Here is a 20,826-nt window from a genome sequence, read left to right as displayed (position 1 = left end):
TCTGCTGCTTAATGATAATAATAGATGGTTTTATCTAGTCATTAAGGAATTTGGCCATCAGCAAGAAATGGAGAAAAATATCTCCCAACATAGATATAATTTCATTAATTTGATACTGTTCATTATAAAGCTTACTTACCTATTTGTCAAGCATTGTGTTAGGTGATGGGGATACAAAGTTGGGTAAAGCAGAGCCCTGTCCTCTCAGAACTAAAGGAAGAGAGGGAACGAGAGAAAAATGGCATTGATGGTTTTAAATAAGGTAACAATGGTGGCCCCAAGGAGAGAAGATTAAGTGTGCCTGAAGAGGTTAGGTAAGTTTTGACAACAAAGGTAGTTTTTATGTGAGGTCTTAAGAAAAACAATATTAGAGAGAGCAAGAAATGGGGGACTTTAGATTGGGAAAAGGAACAATGTGAGCAAAGGTGAAGAAATGGGTAATTGCATGGATGGACCTAGAGGGTATTACGCTAAGTGAAATAAGTCAGACAGAGAAAGACAAATACTGTATGATTTCACTTATATGTGCAATCTAAAAAAGAAAACAAATGAACTAACATAATTCAACAGAAACAGAGTTATAGATACTGAGAACAAACAGGTGGTTGCCAGAGGGAAGGTGGATGGGGGTATGGGTGAAATAAAAGAGGGAGATTAAGAGGTACAAACTTCCAATTATAAAATAAATGAGTCCGGAGATGAAATGTACAACATGAGGAATATAGTCAATTATACTGTAATATCTGTGTACGGTGACACATGGTAACTAGACTTTTCATCGTGATGATTTTATAATGTAAAGAAATATCCAGTCACTATGTCATGCACCTGAAACTAACATAGTGTTGTAGGTCAATTATTCTTTAATTATTAAAAATATATGCATATATAGACACAGAGTAAATGCATCAAACTGCTCATGGTCATTACCTATGAGAGGTGTGGATTATGGGTGATTGTTACTTTTTACTTTATCCTTTTATGTATTCCTAGTTGAATGCAATGAACATGTATCACTTGTAAAATTAGAAAGAAAACAATGTCATTAAAAATGAAAAATAAATAAATCCCAACCTTATAATAAATTAGGAAATTGAAATATATGCTACATCTGAAGCTAATAAAAGAATAGAAATTAATCCAATAAAGTGTACCACTTTAAAAAGGGGAGAAAAGAACAATATGTAAGAGTTTCAGTTCTGTCTTCACCAGTTCTCGACTGTCAATTTTTCAAAATACAATTCAATCGGTGTGTAGTAGTAATTTATTTACTTAAAAATTTTTTTTTACTTTTTAGTTTACATTTTTTTAAATGACTAATGTTGTAGAGTATCTTTTTACATGCTTGTTTGCCATTCGTATTTCTTCATTGGTGAAGTATTTGGATCTTTTGACATTTTAAAAAATTGGGTTGTTTTCTTACTGTTGCGTTTCAAGTTACGTTATTTTGAATTCAAGTAAGTTATCAAACATACATATTGAAAATCTTTTGAAATGTATAATTACATGTGTGTTTAGAAACTGACAATCTATGTTAATTAGAATATGGGGTGGTGATGGGAGGAAAGAGTCTTCACTGAGGCAGGAACAAAGGCTACAGAAACCAAAAGGACCACTGGGTCCCTAGTCCTGCATAAAGAACAGTCCTCCAAGCCTACAAGGCAATGGTCAGGGGACACTCACAGCCATCTTCCTAAAACCACCAGTTTGGGGACATAGAACTTTCATAAGGGAATGTACTATGTATAGCATAGAATGCAAAAGACCTGAAGTTTTACAATAAAAGAGAGGAGTTTTATACTGATTTGTTTAAAATTAAACAACAGATTGTAGAAAGAAATTTGTTTTACTAAAAGTTAAGGATGATGAATCACACTAAATTTTAATGAGGAGAATTTTGTAAAACAGGAACTTCAGGTATGTTTTGAAAAACTAATTATAAAATAAACATGATCCTTACCTTATTATTTCTTTCTGTGTTCATGGAAATGTTGCCTAATTATGCTTAACACACATAATTGCTCCAAGGAGAAGCAACCCAAGTAGGGGATGCTGTAGCTTGAGAAAATCCATTCTCTACCAAAAGAACAGATAGCTCATCAACAACTGAATTAATACTATTTTTCCTTTCCTTAAGTGTCCTTGATGTTTGTCTAGAATGATTTAGGCAGTACCAGTGGGGAGGCAGGCAGATGATACATTCCTATAAGTAAGTCATGTTTATTCCTAATAAGTTTTAAATATTGTAGAAACAATCACAGTAGTAGAGTCTGAGTTGTTTGGCTGCTTTCTTAGGGTACTAATTTATTTTTTAAAAGAAATCCTTAAGTTCTCAATTTAGAGATGATTAGAATAGAAAAATGTTTAAAGAACTAGAGGAATTCTTGGGTAGCCTGTATCAGCTGTAATACACTATAGTACTCTTAATCTGTTGCTCTGTGCCCCTCACACTCCCCGCCAGCCCTCTCCTCTTCTAGTAATCCCAACTCCCTCATAACACAACCACCTACCAGTTTCTCCAGCCAAAAATCTAGCAGTCATCCTTTATTGCTCTCTGTACTTTAGCTCTTACATCCTTGCCATCAATAAATCCTGCTGCTTCTACTTACCAAATATATCACAAAAGGGCTACTTCTCTCCACTGCCAGCACCTCAGCACCCCCCACAGTCCCTTCTCTACTAGACTACTTCAAACCCTCCAAGCATCTCCATGCTTTCATTATGAATCATTCTCCGTAGAAGAGCCAATATCATCAACTTTAAAGGCTGGATCTCTATAGTACTTAATATATTTAAAAATATATAGAGAAAAATAGAGCTAACATTAACATAGCCACTAGGAAATTGATTGAACTAGGAAATAAAACTTTACCAACACATTTAAATCCCCTTATATATCTCTCCCCAATCAACTTTCCCATTCATTAACCTCCAACATTCCTGTATTTGATGTTTACCAACACACCTCTTCTGGGGGAATCTATTACGTGTATCTGTAAGCAACATATAAATACTATTTCTGCATTTTTAAAGTTTGATAAAATATTTAGCCATTCTCCCGTGACATTCTCTTCCTTAAAACTTAGTTCTAAAGAGGACTCCTCTTCACTCACAGAATGAAGACAGCTAGTGAGGTCATGTCCTGTGATGTTTCATAGACTCAGAGATGGCCCTAATGTGACCTTGGTGTTTTCCCAAGAGTATAGATAGTGCAAAAACAGTGTCAACCTCATGATACTTAAAACTGTCTGAACCTCAGTTTACACATGAAGTTTCCAGAAGAATGAATTAAAAGACTGAAAATTATCATATTAAAAATAATTCATCATACTTAGGGAAAAGTAATTTGTCTTATTGTATAAATGACAATTTCAACAAGAGTATAAATTAAATGTAATTATATAAACTGGAAGATAGGGTATTTACATCCAAACATCATTCTAGTAATGGGCAGTTTAGATACATTCGATATAATAAAAATTTAGGATGTTAAAAATATCTACATTTTGGGCATCATAAAAAAGCAAAGACAGGAATTCTTCCTGCCCACTCAGTAACTCACAAATTTTTGCATAACAATTCCACAAACTGATCTCAGAAACAGAGCAATGATACATTTTCTATGAGTACAGACTGTGAAATACTATGGATTGTGCTTTATATAATATTGTTTGAGGCAATCTGTATAAGAAATAACATCAAGATTCATAATTGCACAAATCTGAAAGGCCTTACATTTCTCATCACAAATTACCCTACTGTCATAACTCACGAAGAAGTAATTGTAGTATTTTATAAACTGTTTACTGTCTAAGATTGCAAATTGTTTAGCTAATTCATACAAACTTTTTGGCTGCAAATCTTCAATGTCATAGGCCTGGGTCAGGGTATACTCCAGCTTCCAATTAGATTTTCCCTTCAGATTAGCATCTGTCAGGTTCAAGTAATACTGTAGCACATCCTATAGTTAAAAAGAGTAACAAAGCCTGGTTCGTTTTTTGGCATATGAAGTACTGCATATCAAGAAGAGTTCTTATTAGGATTTATGTGACATTCTTAATTTAAAGTATAGTCATTTTAAGAAGTGTGCATTACTTTTAAAGAAAAAGAGTCCTGATAGAAAAATCTATATATTTTTTCATTTAAGAAATAATGAGGGCTTCCCTGGTGGGGCAGTGGTTGAGAGTCCGCCTGCCGATGCGGGGGACCCGGGTTCGTGCCCCGGTCCGGGAAGATCCCACATGCCGCAGAGCGGCTGGGCCCATGAGCCATGGCCGCTGAGCCTGCGTGTCTGGAGCCTGTGCTCCGCAACGGGAGAGGCCACAACAGTGAGAGGCCCACGTGCCGCAAAAAAAAAAAAAAAAAAAAAAGAAAGAACATAATACAAAATAATCCAACTATACAGAGGGGCTTACAAAATAAAAAGCGTTCAATTCACACACATCAGAAGTAACCACGGCTAACAGTTGTATATAAATCAGTCATATGCAGGAGGTGGCTTGTACCAGCCCACAAATGCTGACTGTCAAATTTTCAGGCATCTTGCAAGTTAGTTGGTATCACTTTGGCAGCTTGAAATTGGCCATGATGGGAGTATTTATTCCATGGAAACTGGCAAACACTACAAATCAAAGCACTTTTCCCCCTGCCCAGTGAACCAGCTGTTAAACATTTACCAGCACTCCAGTGTGCTGTTCTAGACTTTATGTACAAAGAAATATAAGTATTTAGAATATATATACCTATTTCCTAACTTTTTGGCTTTTTCAAAAAATGAAATTAAACTATACAAACTGTTTTGCACTTTTAAAAATGATATAGTATTATATCAGGTACATCTTTCTATGTCAGTATACACACACACACATGCACACACACATGTGTGTGTGTGTCTGAGATTCAGATCCAAAAATAGGCAACTAATAGTTGTAAAAGAATTCCTCTGGGGACTTCCCTGGTGGAGCAGTGGTTAAGAATCCGACTGCCAATGCAGAGGACACAGGTTCAAGCCCTGGTCCAGGAAGATCCCACATGCTGTAGAACAACTAAGCCTGTGTGCCACAACTACTGAGCCCACGTGCCACAACTACTAAAACTCATGCACCTAGAGACTGTGCTCCACAACAAGAGAAGCCACCGCAATGAGAAGCCCCCACTTGCCGCAACTAGAGAAAGCCCACGTGCAGCAACAAAGACCCAATGCAGCCAAAAATTAATTAATTAATTAATTTAAAAAATTCCTTTGGACTATTTTCTCAATTGTTTTATCTCCTCATTTAATTTAATGTTTATGGATTAAACCAAATTTTTTCTGCCCTATCTTTTCTTGTAAAAACATGCTCTAGGGATTAACAAATCTATCTCCTACTAAATTTACCTAGGAGAAGAATACAGTCACATCAATAGAGACGTTAACTGAGAAATTCTTTTCAAATTATATTTGTTGAAAGGGGCAGTACCCATAAGCTAAATGCCTGGCCTTTTGAGGCTGAATTGATATATAGAGTCATGTACCAGCTCCAGAGAGCTTTTGTCTCAAAAGTTCCAACTCAATTTATTTTCTTTACAAAAAAAATTTTGCCAACATTTATTGAGTGCTTACTGTGAGCCAAGCATTTTTCCACGTGCTTTAAGAATAGTTGTTTGGGCTTCCCTGGTGGTGCAATGGTTGAGAATCTGCCTGCCAATGCAGGGGACACAGGTTCGAGCCCTGGTCTGGGAAGATCTCACATGCTGTGGAGCAACTAGGCCCGTGAGCCACAGCTATTGAGCCTGCGCGTCTGGAGCCTGTGCTCCACAACAAGAGAGGCCGCGATAGTGAGAGGCCCACGCACCGCGATGAAGAGTGGCCCCCGCTTGCCACAACTGGAGAAAGCCCTCGCACAGAAACGAAGACCCAACACAGCCATAAATAAATAAATAAAATTTTTTAAAAAAGAATAGTTGTTCATATAGTCCTCACAGCAACTCAGTGATGTCAGTAATATTTTAATCCCAGTTTTAAGGGGAATAGACTAGGACACAGAGAAGTAGGGTAAGACCACTCATGAGACAGTATGGTTTCAGAGCCTACATTCTTCTTCATAGCTGTGTTCTGGAGAAGAGTAATTAATAACAAATATGGAGTAGTGAAAAGTTTCAAATGTATGTAAGTCCACAAACAAGGTGCTACCCAATGAAACCCTTATCTAAGTAAATGTGAAGACCTTAGAAGACAGAAACAGCTTCCCAAAGGCTAACCTCGTAAACCCACACTTAGAAAGTGCTGACATTCCAAATATAAAAAAGAAGAAAAACATCCTGAGATTTCAACATAAAGTACAACTCACAATAGCTGTGCTGAAAACATTCAACTAAACTAATGAAAACTACAAAGATATGCATAAATATGGGGTCAATTCTAAAATTGTACCAACTTACCAGTAATTTATAATCATGAGGATCATATTGAAATAGTCTGACACCAGGATTGTTGGTCTGTTTTTCTAAAACACTCTTCACTGGAGTAACAGCAGGAGCCACAAACAAAGAATTTATCGGATTTCCTAGACAAAATATATGTACATAAACATATATTTTTAAATAATTGAGTTTAACTATATTAAAAATATGAACAAATTCCAGATTAAGAGGTTAACAGAAGTAACGGCCAAATGATGTGTGATGCTTGTTGGATCCTGATCTGAAACAACACTAAAGAGACAATTTTGAGAAAATAGGGGAAGTTTTACTATGAAGAGATTAAAAGAATTATTGTTGATTTTGTTAGGTAAGTTAATGGTATTATTATTATGTAAGTTATCCATATACTTAGCAATGAATACAGAAGCATGTAGGGCTGAAATACATTTGATGTATGAGATTTATGTTCAAATACTTCAGAAAAAAAAGAATAAAGAATCATAGATAAAATAAATGTGGCAAAATCTTGACAGATATTGAATATAAGTGATGGTGCACGGGGGTTTGTCTTATAATTCTCTCTACCTATATATATATTTGAAAATTTTCATAATAAAACTATCCAACTTATTACAAGTACACACACACAAAATATACAAAGCTAGTTTCTTTTGTACTCTACCTATAACAATATTCCAATAATTATATAATAAGAATTTGATTTAAGTGTCACCATGTTTTACACATATCTGCTATAACAGCAGTCCCCAACCATTTTGGCACCAGGGACCAGTTTTGTGGAAGGCAATTTTCCCATGGGTGGGGGGGGGGGGTGATGCTTCAGGCGGTAATGGGAGCGATGGGGAGTGATGGGGAACAGCAGATGAAGCTTCGCTCTGGGCGGCCCCGTTCCTAACAGGCTGCAGACAGCGGTCCGCAGCCCAGGGGTTGGGGACCCCTGTATTATAGAACTAAATTTCTGAGTAAAAAAGCTATCAAATGCTGAAAATTGTCATTTTTACCAAGCCCACTCATTCTAGATGAAGAAGGTAAAGCATTTCAAAAATGTTCCCCAGGGCTTCCCTGGTGGCGCAGTGGTTGAGAGTCTGCCTGCCGATGCAGGGGACACGGGTTCGTGCCCCGGTTTGGGAAGATCCCACATGCTGCGGAGCGGCTGGGCCCGTGAGCCATGGCCGCTGAGCCAGCGCGTCCAGAGCCTGTGCTCTGCAACGGGAGAGGCCACAACAGTGAGAGGCCCACGTGCCGCAAAAAAAAAAAAATGTTCCCCAATTACTGAAAAAAAAAATACATACTGATTTTTCTCCTGGCTGACTACTAAAAAATCAGAACTCTTATTTTGTTAACTCTCAGTTTTTTTGCCCTTATACAGAAGTTATCTTTAAAAATAGATAATCGTTGTCTTATTTAATGCTAGAGCTTCTTCTATTTTTTTTCTTTTAATGCGGAGTAGATGACAATGTCGATAAGCACTTAAAAGTAGGAGCTTAATTTATTTTAAACCAACAGTAAACTGTGCTTTGCTCTTTAAATTCTGAGAAGTAAATCTAATCATATCAAAGGAAACTTGAGTCTAGCAGGTAAATAAAAAGGAGTGATTCTCTAAACTTGAGGACCTAAAAGAATATTTGAGTGAACTGAGGGTTTCAGAGGCTTTTGTGTCAACAGCAGTCAAATGATGACGGCCTTGTGGAGCTAAAAGGAAGAAACCCAGTGGCAGGACTAAATACGATTTGGACAGTTGCCATCACTCACAGAAGGTAACTGAGAAAAAGCAGGTGCTGGCAGGTAGATTTAATAAAACTTTTAATTTACTGGATCAGTAAAAATTAATGGATATTCACTATTTTGTTCTAGCATCTTGGACTGAGGAGATGCAAATAGAATGTTATATTACCTTTTTTATCTGAAAGAACCATAATACTATCTCTGTGAGTGTGTCCATAAAATTGTCCTGCAATGATGTTACTGTATTTTCTAAAAATATCTATCAATTTCTCATTATAGTATTCTCTCATTGCCGTGATGCTCCTTGAATAAGGCAGGTACCCCACTGGAACATGAGCTATGATGTACACCTGGAGAAAGAAACACAAAGAGGACTGATGAGAATCTTTTCGCACATTTTTCAGAGCAAAATGATTTAGATACCCAAGATTGAAAGTATATTAGCTAAATTTTAGAAAGCAAATATACCATTTCTCCTATTTATTTACCAAAAACAGATGAAATTATGAAACTATTAATGGCCCTATATTTGCACTTGTCTATTGGAACTACATGGTTTATGATGTAAGGTAACTGTGACGTTGCTCAAAATTTTTTTTTTAAATATCAACAGATGTCAATCAATCCCCAGAGCATTAAAAGCAAAATAAAACAAGCAACACAGCAGAGGCAAATCACAAAGTGTTTCATGTAAGAACATCTTTAAATTTTAATACTTTTATTAATACCTGACCCCACTCAGGTCTAATAAGTATACAAGTTTAACCCTCTGTTCATCCCATGATGACGTTGGTCTACGGCATCTACCTTCTCCTTATTTTGCTGAGAGATGTTCAGTGTATTTTCTAGCCATTCAAACTGATTTGCTGGGTCAGTCTTATTTAGGGTCACGATATTTGGGCCATAGTATAAGTTTGTGTTGAGACTGATGATCCTAAAGTTCAGATTAGTTGAAACTTTCTGTGAATAAAAGCCACCTATAAAAACAAATTTGAAACACATTCTGGAATAATACACACACAGATACATATACACTGTGAAAGCAAAATCTTAATTAAGGTTTTCAATCCATTTAGGCAGGTTATACTTATTTCTTATTCTTTAGTTTGCACATACATAGGCTGTCATTGGATAAGAATCAGATTTAACAAACATTTATTGAAAACCTACTATGTGTCAAGTCCAATGCTGCCACTTCCACAAATTGAGGTGACAACAGTTGTATCCAACATTCACATGAAAAGATAACTAAATGTTTTGGCACTAGGCAATGAGGTACTGAATTTTATAAAAGAAAGATTAATACATCAACTTCTACTTTTGTATGTTTGGGGAATTAAGATAAGAGATATTGTGAAATCTAAAATCCAAGGAATGGGAACACACACGGATCTTGCCAGAGAATACTGAGGAAGAAATGTCAGATAAACCAGAGCTGCTACAATCTCAGGTGAGATGAGGCTTAAAGGTATAACCCCACTCACACCTGTGAACCAGTGGTGACAGAACACCCTGCTCCCGTGGCACTTTCAGCCACTGGGACCCTGCCCCTGCTTTCTTCGCCCTGGGCCCACTCACCATCCATGCCACTCCCCGGCTTTCAAACATGATAAGGCCTCCAGAGAAACTGGGCATAGGGACTCTGCAGAATTGGCACACCCAAGCAAACATTAAAGATCTAAGTCTAAACAACATGAACTGAGATAAAAAACAGAGATAAAATAGGGATGAGTAAATCTTTCACTTACCTTTCCTTAGAGTACTAATAGCTTCTTCATCCAGCCATGGCTTCCAGAGGCTTGCTACTGCATTGTACACCTTGCTGGTGAATACAGGCAGTTGATCCTGGCCACAAACAATATAATCCACCAGTGAAACTCTGAAGATATGTGGATGAATTAATGTAAATATCACTTGAGCGGTTACTACTATGTTAGGCATCTGGAGATGCAGGAATACTAGATAGACTTGATTTTCAAGGATTTATAACTTAATTGGGGAGATGGAGGACAAAATGCAACCAATCATCTGTAAGACAATGTGCTAGGTACCACCACAAGGGTTCTGGGGGTGGAAAAGCAAGAACAATCAAGTCTAGCCCAGAGAGTCAGCAGGGAGAGTGAAAAGAGCATTTGAACCAGAACTTGAATAATGATTTCATCAAGTTGACAAGAAAGGGAGTCAAAGCAAAAATAATGGCCCAGACACCAACACAGTGCCATATACAGAAACAAGCCCTTGTTTCAGCGTGACTGGGGTACAGAATGGACGTGAGAATATGCTTATTATAGAGACACCGAAGGCAGGTTTTAGCCTGAATATGTAGGACCTGGTGTAGCATGCCTAGGAGATGGATTTCAGAATTAAACAAAGTCCTCTGGAATGTTAATACTAGTATAAAGCTTTTTAACTTCTTGAATGAAGACTTATAACCACATGTTTTTGATTTTTTGTTTGTTTTATTGGAGTATATAGTTGCTTTACAGTGTTGTGTTAGTTTCTGTTGTACAGCAAAGTGAATCAGTTGTACGTATACATATATCCTCTCTTATTTAGATTTCCTTCTCATTCAGGTCACCACAGAGCACTGAGTAGAGCTCCCCGTGCTATAAGGGTGTGGTGAAAAGCGAACCCTCCTGCACTGTTGGTGGGAATGTAAACTGATACAACCACTATGGAAAACAGTATGGAGGTTCCTTAAAAAACTAACAATAGAACTACCATGTGACCCAGCAATCCCACTACTGGGCATATACCCTGAGAAAACCGTAATTCAAAAAGAGTCATGTACCACAATGTTCACTGCAGCTCTATTTACAATAGCCAGGACACGGAAGCAACCTAAGTGTCCATCGACAGATGAATGGGTAAAGAAGATGTGGCAAATATACACAACAGAATAATACTCAGCCATAAAAAGAAACGAAATTGAGTTATTTGTAGTGAGGTGGATGGACCTAGAGTCTGTCATACAGAGTGAAGTAAGTTAGAAAGAGAAAAACATGTTTTTGATTTGAAGTCTCTTTATGTCAGCCTAAATCATATCATTCTGATTTTTTAAATAATATATGTATAATACATTATACCGTATTTTTATCATCCTATTTTATCATATTATAATAAAGTATCTTTATGGTGACATAAGCGCAGGGGAAGAAAAAAAACTTCAAGAAAGTACATACTGAATAAAAACCCAGAAATCATTTGTGAAATTGGGTAATTATTCCTATATTTCATTTCAAAAAATTATGGTAAAAAACTGAAGCCATTTTCTTCACTCTCTTCATTTCCTTCTCTATATTGGTGACGCAGACCTATTTCTTAAAGGAGTTTCCCTGTCATCAGTAATTAAAATTCTTAGTTTATTTTTTTTTTAAAGATGACACCCAAGTCACATTAGTTCCTAATACATGTGCCTAATACATAATGAAAATTCAAATATATTCAGGGCAAGTAATAAGCAAATGACTTCTTTTAACTGAAACTGATTTTCCAAAGGATATTTGCAATTTGTGTCGGCGACCAGAGTCATCTGTCTGAAAATTACACAATGGCTTAGGCCAATCTAAATTCTGATTAAAAATTGGTAATTATCATCATCATCAAAAACCTAATATCTTAGCCATTTGTTTACATTGGGATGGATGCCAAGATACTGGTATATGGTCATGTAGAATCAAAATTATATAAACGTTGCTCTAGATTTTTCTGTCTATTTTAAGTATGAAAAACATGAGCACCAGAGAAGTTAAGTGATTTATCCAGGGAGAGCTGGTCAGTCCCAGAGCTGGGTCTAAATCCCAGGTCTTTCTACCATCACTCTTACATTCAGTTATCTATTGCACAATGGGAAGTGACCCACTCACCAGTTTGGTGGCACCAGCCTTGCCATTGTAGGAGTACCAGAGGACCCTGGCCCAGACTGCTTCCTTGAGTGGCAATGGGAAGAAATCCCTGGGCTGTCCACACAAATATCTACTTCTGATGTAGTGGGTGGGAATTTGCGTCTGTATTTGTATGTTGATGTAGCTATGTTTAAATACATGTTTATGGGCTTTTAGTGGAGAAATAACACATCCGATTTATTTGTTACTAACATTCACTGGAATTTGATCTCAGATATGAGAAGTCTCTAGGAGAATTTGTCGTAGGGCTTTCGTGTTACATCTGACCTTCCTGAAACTGGGATGGAAGGATGGCAGTAGAATAATAGAAGGTTTTCAGGTATAAGGTCATAAGCTAGGAAGAGAAAAAAATTAACTGTTTAAGGTATAAAGGCTGCCAGTTTATCCTAGCTGTACATATAATCAGATATATTTTAGAAGTTGGATAGCATCTATATCTTTGAATTATTATAAGATTTGGCTTTGCAGAAAGAAGGCAGAGATAAAAGTAAAATAAAACCAATCCTCAGGGGAGTTAGGAAACATGTGTCCCATGTCACTGCTTCATGCTACAAAACCACCACTTCACTTACTGAGGGCTTATCATGTGCCAGGTAGGAAACTATGCCCTTTCCACATAGTGTCGCTAATTCTCCCCAAAACTTTGCAAAGTAGGTATTATTGCTCTTGTTTATAAATGATCAGGGATAATTATATGCATTATCCAAGTTGCTCAAGCTATTAGAAGCAGGACAGAACAGGCTTTTAGCCTCTAGTGAATGTGACTCTAAACCCCACATGTTTTCCATTACAACAGTCTACCTGTCACCTAAAGCATATAAAAACAATGTGTGTAACCTCTGATTCCTGGATATTGCCCATTCCCAAGCCTCTGCCCTGTGTGGTCTAACATCTCAACAGTAACAAAAGCTGACCACTGGTTGAAAGGCCAACTCGCAAAGACTCACATATTGTTCATCTCAAGACAGGAGGCCGGGCTCAAGAAGTCACTTGAAACTTAAGCTCATCATAGAGTGCAACTTTTCGAAGTCACATTATTCACATTAATTAACTATTATAATCAAAACCTTCATTAAGCAGCCTTTGGACATGAGATGGAAAAGATATGCTAAACCAAAAGAAAAATGTAGACAAAGAAAGGCATGAAAGTAAATATAATGTTTAGGAAATATTGATATGTTAGTCTGGCAAGAGTAAAGGATGTGTGAAAGGATGTTTGTTTAACTGAACACAAAAGATCCAGGATGTGGGCTCTCCCACTAAGTGACTGTGAGCACTGGAACAAGCAACTTAACATTTCTGGGCCTCAGTTTTCTCTTTTGTAAAATGAAGAGTTGATCTAGACAAGGGGTCAGCAAACTTTTTCTATGAAGGGTCAAAAAATAAATATTACTTTAGGCTTCTGGGCCACATAGTCAATGTGGCAAGTATTCTACTCTGCTGTTACAGTACACAAGCAGCCACAGGCAAAACAGAAAGCACAGCCATGGCTGTGTTCCAGCAAAACCTTATCTACAAAAACAAGTGTCACACTGCATTCGGACCACAGGCCCTAGTTTGCCAAGCCCTGAACTAAACAACAATCTCTAAGATCTCTTGAATCTGAACAAATCTAAGATTCTACACTGCTAGAGCAGATCGCTGTAACCAGCGCTGCTATCCGATTGTTATGCACAGGCTGTTTAATAAACAGCCACCCTAATAGGTTGAAGCCTGGGCCGTATCAGGCATTAAAAATATTCCGAACATGCTCTCTACCTTGAATCACATCTTGAACATGGACCTCCCTTTTGGGTTCTTATGATGATTTGCTATGCTTTTGTTTTTAATCACAATCCAGCTTAGATCAGAGTATGGGTAGCTTAGTAGGCCTAAGAGAAATTCTGAAAAATGTAAACATTTGTCAACATTAACCGTTTTTGCTAACCTGAACATGGAAATGCAAATGAACAAAATTATTCAAAAGCAAGGAGAAACTGAGGAAGAATACAAAGGAAATCAAGAATTAATAGCTCACAAACTAGGTAATTTGATTCCAAAATCTCACTATGGATATAACTTTTTTTTTTTTTGCGGTACGCGGGCCTCTCACAGTTGCGGCCTCTCCCGTTGCGGAGCACAGGCTCCGGACGCGCAGTTCAGCGGCCATGGCTCACGGGCCCAGCCGCTCCGCGGCACATGGGATCTTCCCGGACCGGGGCATGAACCTGTGTCCCCTGCATCGGCAAGCGGACTCTCAACCACTGCGCCACCAGGGAAGCCCTGGAAAAAACTTTTTATGAACTATTAGGAGTCCCTTTCAAGTCCCCAAAGCACTTGTCTTGCCTTCCTCGATGGTTAGCATTAAGAGCAAACTCCACCTCCATGAGCGCCCCTCCCATGCCCTATCATAGGCTAGTTATCAGCATACTTTTGACACTATTGATGGAAAAAATCCTTTAAGCATTTCTAGAAGTTGTGGTCAAATTTACCTGTGGCCAATAGTCATGATTACCCAGTGCAGGGAAAACCTGGAGATTTGGAAAGAGACTCTGGACTGTGGTTGTCATATTAGCAATCACATTTATGACCGTGTCTGTTGAGAGTTCACGCACTGGAACATGAGGTGGGCTATCCCTGAAAAGGAGACAGAATCATAGAGAACAAAATCAGTTTCTATAAAAAGTCACTAGACTCCCGTGTAATGCCTTGCTGTATTGTCATTGTCAAATTCCGCTATAAATCAACAGATGATAAAGAGTTGATAAACTACTCTTCATTTACCTTTGTCCCACAGGGAAGCCTATAAAAAAGAAAATTTGTGAAATACAAAAGATAAACTGGAAATCTCAGTCTATTTCACTGCCTGACTGAAGATTTATAAGAGGCAAAAAATTTTAGCAATTAAAAGCACAGATTCCAGGGCCAAAAGTGCCAGGTTTGCCATTTATTAGTTGTGTGCACTTGGGCAAGTTACTTAGACACTCAGTGCCTTCATTTCCTTATCTGTAAAATGGGAATAATAATATCCATTGTAAAGATTAAATGAGTTACAATGTATAAATTAAAACAGTGCCACAGTCATTACTTCAGGTCCAGGAAATATTAGGCCTCTTCACTCTGTCATGATGGATGGAATTTGTTAATTATACCACCAGAAGATGATGTTTGCAAAATCGCTATCACAGGTTAACTCCCATTGTTGCCTTTTGTTTTTGGATTATTTAACCAAGACCTATTATCACATTAATAAACACCTCAAGACACTGACACAAATATGCTGTTTATGGATTCATCTCTTAGTTAACATGGACATATTTCTAGAGCTTGTATTCTAAACAAACAAACAAAGAAAGAAAACTGGGTCTTTTAAAGTTTTTCTTAACCCTAATAATGTTGATTAATTTGATCTAGTATTTTTTTAAACCCCAAGAATTCTTAAAACGTAATATATATTCTTATGAAATTCGGCATTCTAATGAAGCTTAGGACACTGTAGATACATACTGAGTAACTAAGGGTATTTATATAATCACTCACCCTGTCCATATCATAAAAGATGCTTCCTGTCCTGAATTTTTAATAAAATCAAATGCTGACAAAATGAGGTGATAAGGAGAATCACATAGAACATCTCCAAAAGGGCCAGGATTGGAGGCATTTGCACCTTTCGAGGAAGTGCACACTTTCGTGTGGTCATCTGTGATGTGGTAAGTAGGGTCTAAGTGTAAGTCAGTCACGTGCCAAAACTGTCCTGGTGATGAGAAAATAAATGCTGTTAAATCTACTTCTCTTTTGGAATTCCCATACCAGTATTTACAGTAAGACGAGACAGTTGCTCCACCCTGTGATAGAGGAAAGCCCTAGTCATTTAAATATTCATATGCCCTGAAGTTAAATACACTCCCTGCCAGAAATAAGGATTCTAAAGACAATAGGAAGACTTTACTAGAATTTACTATTTACACACATCAGAACTGATGAAGTCCCTCAAAGCATGCCTACTTAATAAAGACTACATGACAAACATAAGTTTGCATAGTGATATATATGGAGACATCCTTCTGGGAAGTCAATAATAATCCCATATTGTATCTTAATAGCATGTCTCCTTCCTTGTAGCATTTGAGGTTTTAGAATTTATTTATTTTCTTATAGAAAAATGGACAAAAATATGATGTGTTTTGTTACGGTCACACAGTGAATAGATTGCAGAACTTGTAACTAATAAATCTCACTCCTAATTTCTTGTAAAACCTTGCCTCTCAACATTAATGAAAAAAAGTCTTCAGTTTAGCTTTCAGCAAAAAATAGCCACTGCCAGAGGTTCTTAAAAGCTATTTAACAGAGGAACATCTTCTATCATGCACTTGTATAAGATGTTCATAATATTAAGGGAAGCATTTGTTAGAGAAGATGCTTCCACTGGGTTTTCAGGGAGAAGCCCAAGACCCACTTGATAGCACCCCTGACTGGAAATCATCTTGAGAAAGATTCTTTCATTGAAGGAAACACAGGTTAATCATAGTAGTATCTCTCTTTATTAAGTATTTACTATGTACCAGACATTGTGATAAGCAATTTAAATATACGGTGTCATTGCATTCTCAAAACTACTCTCTGAAGTAGGAATCACTATTCTCATTTTAGAGTTGAGAAATTAATGCTGGGTCAGTTAGAAAATTTGCTCTAGTATATATAGCTTAATAAATGGCAGAGACAAAATCTGACCCCTCATTTTGAAGGGCCCTCAAGTTTGCTTATACTTAATTCACATATATCTTCAGTGATTTTGCTGCCTTCTCATATGCAACCAATAAACTGTTTTAATATTGAGACTTTTTCACACTTCGAATTTAGAGCTCACTCTGATTAGGACTAATTTACAATAGGAAACATCAGAAGTGACATAGCAGCAGTACTACACCAGAAGCATGGAGCAAATAAGTAGAATGCAAACTTTTATCTATACAAATGATAAAAGCTAAGTATGATAAAAGCTAAGTATGCACCTGAGCAAACACTTGGATAAAACCCAAAGCTGGATAATAAAGTAGAAAATTGAAAGCAGTTAACTTAAGGTGGAAAAGGTGTACTACATTTAGGATGTTATTTCTTTGCAAAGTTGTTGTAATTTTATAACACATTTAAGTTCACAGCTAAGAAGTGGTAGACAGAAGATCCAGAACAAAGTAGTCATTAAATAGTCTTTATGGTCAATTACTTGGTATTCAGCCCCCATTTGAAAACATTTGCCAGGAGTTATTTTCTTCCATAATGCAGAAAGCACTGCAACTCTTTTTCCAGCTTGGACATACTTTACCCAGCACATAAAGTGGTTTGGCAGATAGCTCAGAATCATCCTGGTGGCTGCCCTTCCTTGGGGTATAAATATATACTGCATCTCTATTTTACGTAAATATGTACATTATTATTCATAGAATGTTAAGGTATGTAGTAAACTACACACAGAACAGCACAGTGTTATGGTTAAGGATGAGGGCTCTGGAATCAGACCGCCTTACTTCAAATCCAAGCTCTTCTTCCTAATCTAGTTGTATGACCTCAGCCTGTTTCATCTGTAAAATGGGAATAATATTATTGTCTCCTGAATGAGGGTTAAGTGACTTAGTAGCAGAAAGAGCCTGGCATCTGGTAAGCTCAACATTAGTTGTATTGTTATTCATTTGTAATGTCAAGCTTGCATCTGAGATTGAATTTCCTCATTTCCAAGTAGTAGCTGAAATGTATTGAGTACTTACTGTAAGTTTAATACTGTTTCTTATGCTTTACGTGTATTGACTGACCATTATTTCCATTTTACAGGTAAGGAACTGCAGCACTCAGAAATTAAGTGCAAGTCACGTATGTCATATTCAGGAAATCTGACTCCAGAGTCCACACGGCTCTTAACCACTGCACACAGTACATCTCTGTGCGTGCTCACAGTCAAATGTCCTTCCAGAAAAAAGAAGTCCTTCCGTCTCACTTGCCTCGTGTAAGATAGATAACAGCTACACCTATAGGGGATACTGTGACAAGTAAGGGACATGAAATTATTAATATATTAAACTTTGTAAAACAAAACTGGAAACACATTAAGGACACATTCCTCTGATGTAACCTGTTACCTGGATTTATATATCCCCAGCATCTAGAATACGTCTGACCTATAGTAGGTCCTCTACAAACATTCTTTAACTGGCACAGGCAGATTCAGAATTTCCTCAATATCACCTGGTGACTCAGTAATGAAAGCTGAAAGGAACCTGTCTCTCCAGACTTGCAGTCTAGCACCCTTTCCACTACATTGGATTGCTAGACAGATAAGTGAGGAATAATTATTTAGGTGCAGTGAAGGGTGTCTTTAAATAGAAGCCAAGAGTGGAGCCCTGACAGGTTCTTAACCTGGGATTTATGAATAATGAACCTCTGGAGGCCTCACCTCCCACCTCTAATGAAAATTATACAAAATACTGTGTGTGTGTGTGTGTGTGTGTGTGTGTGTGTGTGTGTGTCCAAGGCCAGAGACCTGGCCTGTGGCAGAGCCCACACTTCAATTGATTCTCTGGTTCGCAGTCCAATGTCCTTTTCACTACACAACAATTGCTTTCTTGTTCTGCAGATAATCTTTAAAAAGATTCCCACATATGTATATGTGTATATGTGTGTGTGTTGTAAACATATCTGGACAAATGCTCAAAACAATCTTATCTTATCTTTGGGATAACGTATCCCAAAGAAGCTAGTATATCATAATTCAGATGTTTGGACATATGGTTGTTGTTTAAAATAGGTGTTTTTGTTTATTTCTTTATAATGTCAGTTCCTACCAAATACTCCATCAGGTCCTGACTTACTAAATTTAAAAACTTGTAGCCAAACAAAACCAGGTGAAGTGTCCCTGGGCTATTGTCCTCTGACCACTGGGACTTGACAGGACAGAAAGCTGAGACCAGGAATTGGCGCGTGTATTTGTTTCCCAACACACACACACACACACACACACACCACGGTGTAAAGAAGTCCTAGCATTTGGGGTGGGAACAGGGGGAGAGGGAAGGTCACATCAAGCGGAAAGCATATGAATTAATATATCCAATGTGAACCTGCTGAATGGACACTTCAGCAGGTCTTTGAACCTTGGTTCCCCCTCTCCCTTTCTCTTCCCCAGGTGTAGCTTCCCTGCAGAAACAGGGTGGTGTGAAGTGGAGACTCAGCAGACCCCAGAAAGCTGTCATTGAGGCCTTCAGCAATCAGATCCTTAAAACCAAAAGGTGCATTTGCCATGGGTTGGCCTCCTGCATCCTAGGACATTTTATCTCAAAATCCTAAACAGCCACATAATTAAAGAAAAACAGCTTTAATGAAAGCAGAAGCCAGCAGCATGCATAAGTATTTGAGGACAATTTCTTGTTATCACTGACAGTTGGGAAATAAGATTGACAGTTCTTGCTTTCAACTGCCTGACAGCTGAGTCATGAGGACTTGGCTCCTGAACAAACAGGAGGCATTTTTTGCCCAGGCATTTCCGAAATCATGTGAGAGTCAAGTGATGGAGAAGAGAGGAGGTTTCAGAGCCAAGTACTAAGCTGTTTCAGAGACAGCTATGCCCAAACCACAGAACACAACTCCACCCATCCCATTTCGCCCCCTCTAGATAACAAAGCAATTATGTTTAAAGTTGAGTCAGGGAGGTGAGGGTGGGCACCTTGACCTTTAGCACTGAAGGCTCAGGTGGCATCACAAAATCTCTCATCCAACGTTTATGCATTCTGGACCAGTGGTTCTCAGACTCTAGCATCTATGACAATCACCTGGACGATTTGTTAAACAGATCGTTGGGGCTCAATTCTCCGAGAGTTTCGGGTTTGGCAGGTCTGGGGTTGGGCTAAAAACTTGCATTTTTAACGCATTTAAGCAATGCTGGTGCTACTGGTGCCGGACCCCACTTTGAGAACCACTTCTGTACAGGCGCTGGGCTAAGCGTTGGGAATGAATTAACATCGGCCCTGCCGGCGGGGAGCCCAGGGGCGTCCAGGTAAAGTGAAGGCCCCGTGCGTTCTAACGTAGACTAACCAGCGCGGAGCGCCAGGGCCGCAACCGCGCTGGGGTTGGAGGGGTGGGAAGAAAAGGCCACCAAATTTGACGCGCAGGACAGAAGAAACTCAGTCCCACTGAAATTTACGCTGCTGAGAAGCTGAAACCCCGCAGCTCCCCCTCTGCTCTGGGCAGATTCAGGGCCTCTGGAAATGCGGGACACCCAGCCCCCAGCTTCTTTTTTCCTTGAGACACCCAGGTTTTCCTTCCTTTCCTCCGGGCACAAAACACACCTGGAGACGCAAAGCGAAAACAACTGCACGGGAGGAGCAGCGGCCCCCACAGTCCGCAGCCAGTCCCGGCCTCCCCGCCGAGCCGAACTGGCGCTCGTGTCCTTCCGTCGCCCTCGCCCTCCCCGCGCCCCGAAGGGGGAGTCGCAGCCCAGAGCCTTGGCTGGGGCCACTGCTGCCCACACGCACTTTTCTCGGCTTTGCGCAGGCGCTCTGGCCGCCAATCCCGGGCAGCTTCCAGCAGGATAAGGGTACAGACGACTCACCCACCGCCGGACTGGGACTCGGGCCGCCAGCGGGAGCCAGAGGCAGTCCGAGGCCGGGGCGGCAGTGCCAAGCAGCCAGCAGGCAGCAAACGAGCGCGCCCAGCCGCGCCATCGCGGGTCGCGGCCACGGCCCTGGGAGTCCCGAGGCTCCACACGACTGTAGGGCCCGGGGCTGGGGAGGAGGAAGACCTCTGCTGG

General features: G+C 38.9%; 1 protein-coding gene across 4 annotated transcripts in view; it reads right to left on the bottom strand.

The window, feature by feature from the left end:
* SMPDL3A (sphingomyelin phosphodiesterase acid like 3A) overlaps nt 1-20,826 on the bottom strand; it is a 45,957-nt gene extending 25,131 nt beyond the window's left edge. For 3 of the 4 annotated variants that reach the window (XR_002642291.3, XM_022555689.3, XM_022555700.3), the window contains exons 1-7: nt 20,629-20,826; nt 15,573-15,786; nt 14,525-14,669; nt 9,897-9,993; nt 8,956-9,125; nt 8,318-8,498; nt 6,421-6,545 (exon numbers count right to left, since the gene is read on the bottom strand). Coding sequence is in view for 3 of the 4 variants with exons in the window: in XM_022555689.3 (XP_022411397.1) it covers nt 6,421-6,545; nt 8,318-8,498; nt 8,956-9,125; nt 9,897-9,993; nt 14,525-14,669; nt 15,573-15,786; nt 20,629-20,740 (1,044 nt within the window). In the remaining variant the exon portion in view is untranslated. Of the gene's footprint in view, nt 1-3,376; nt 3,962-6,420; nt 6,546-8,317; nt 8,499-8,955; nt 9,126-9,896; nt 9,994-14,524; nt 14,670-15,572; nt 15,787-20,628 lie in introns of those variants that run through there. The other variant, XM_022555679.3, reaches the window with a different exon arrangement.

The sequence above is a fragment of the Delphinapterus leucas genome, chromosome 12, assembly GCF_059928025.1.
Source record: "Delphinapterus leucas isolate spDelLeu-1000000601 "Yukka" chromosome 12, BTC_Dleu_Yukka2, whole genome shotgun sequence".
In the NCBI taxonomy this organism is placed as follows: domain Eukaryota; kingdom Metazoa; phylum Chordata; class Mammalia; order Artiodactyla; family Monodontidae; genus Delphinapterus; species Delphinapterus leucas.
The sequence above is the reverse complement of the archived record's forward strand: the minus strand, read 5'-3'. Positions and strand labels throughout refer to the sequence as shown.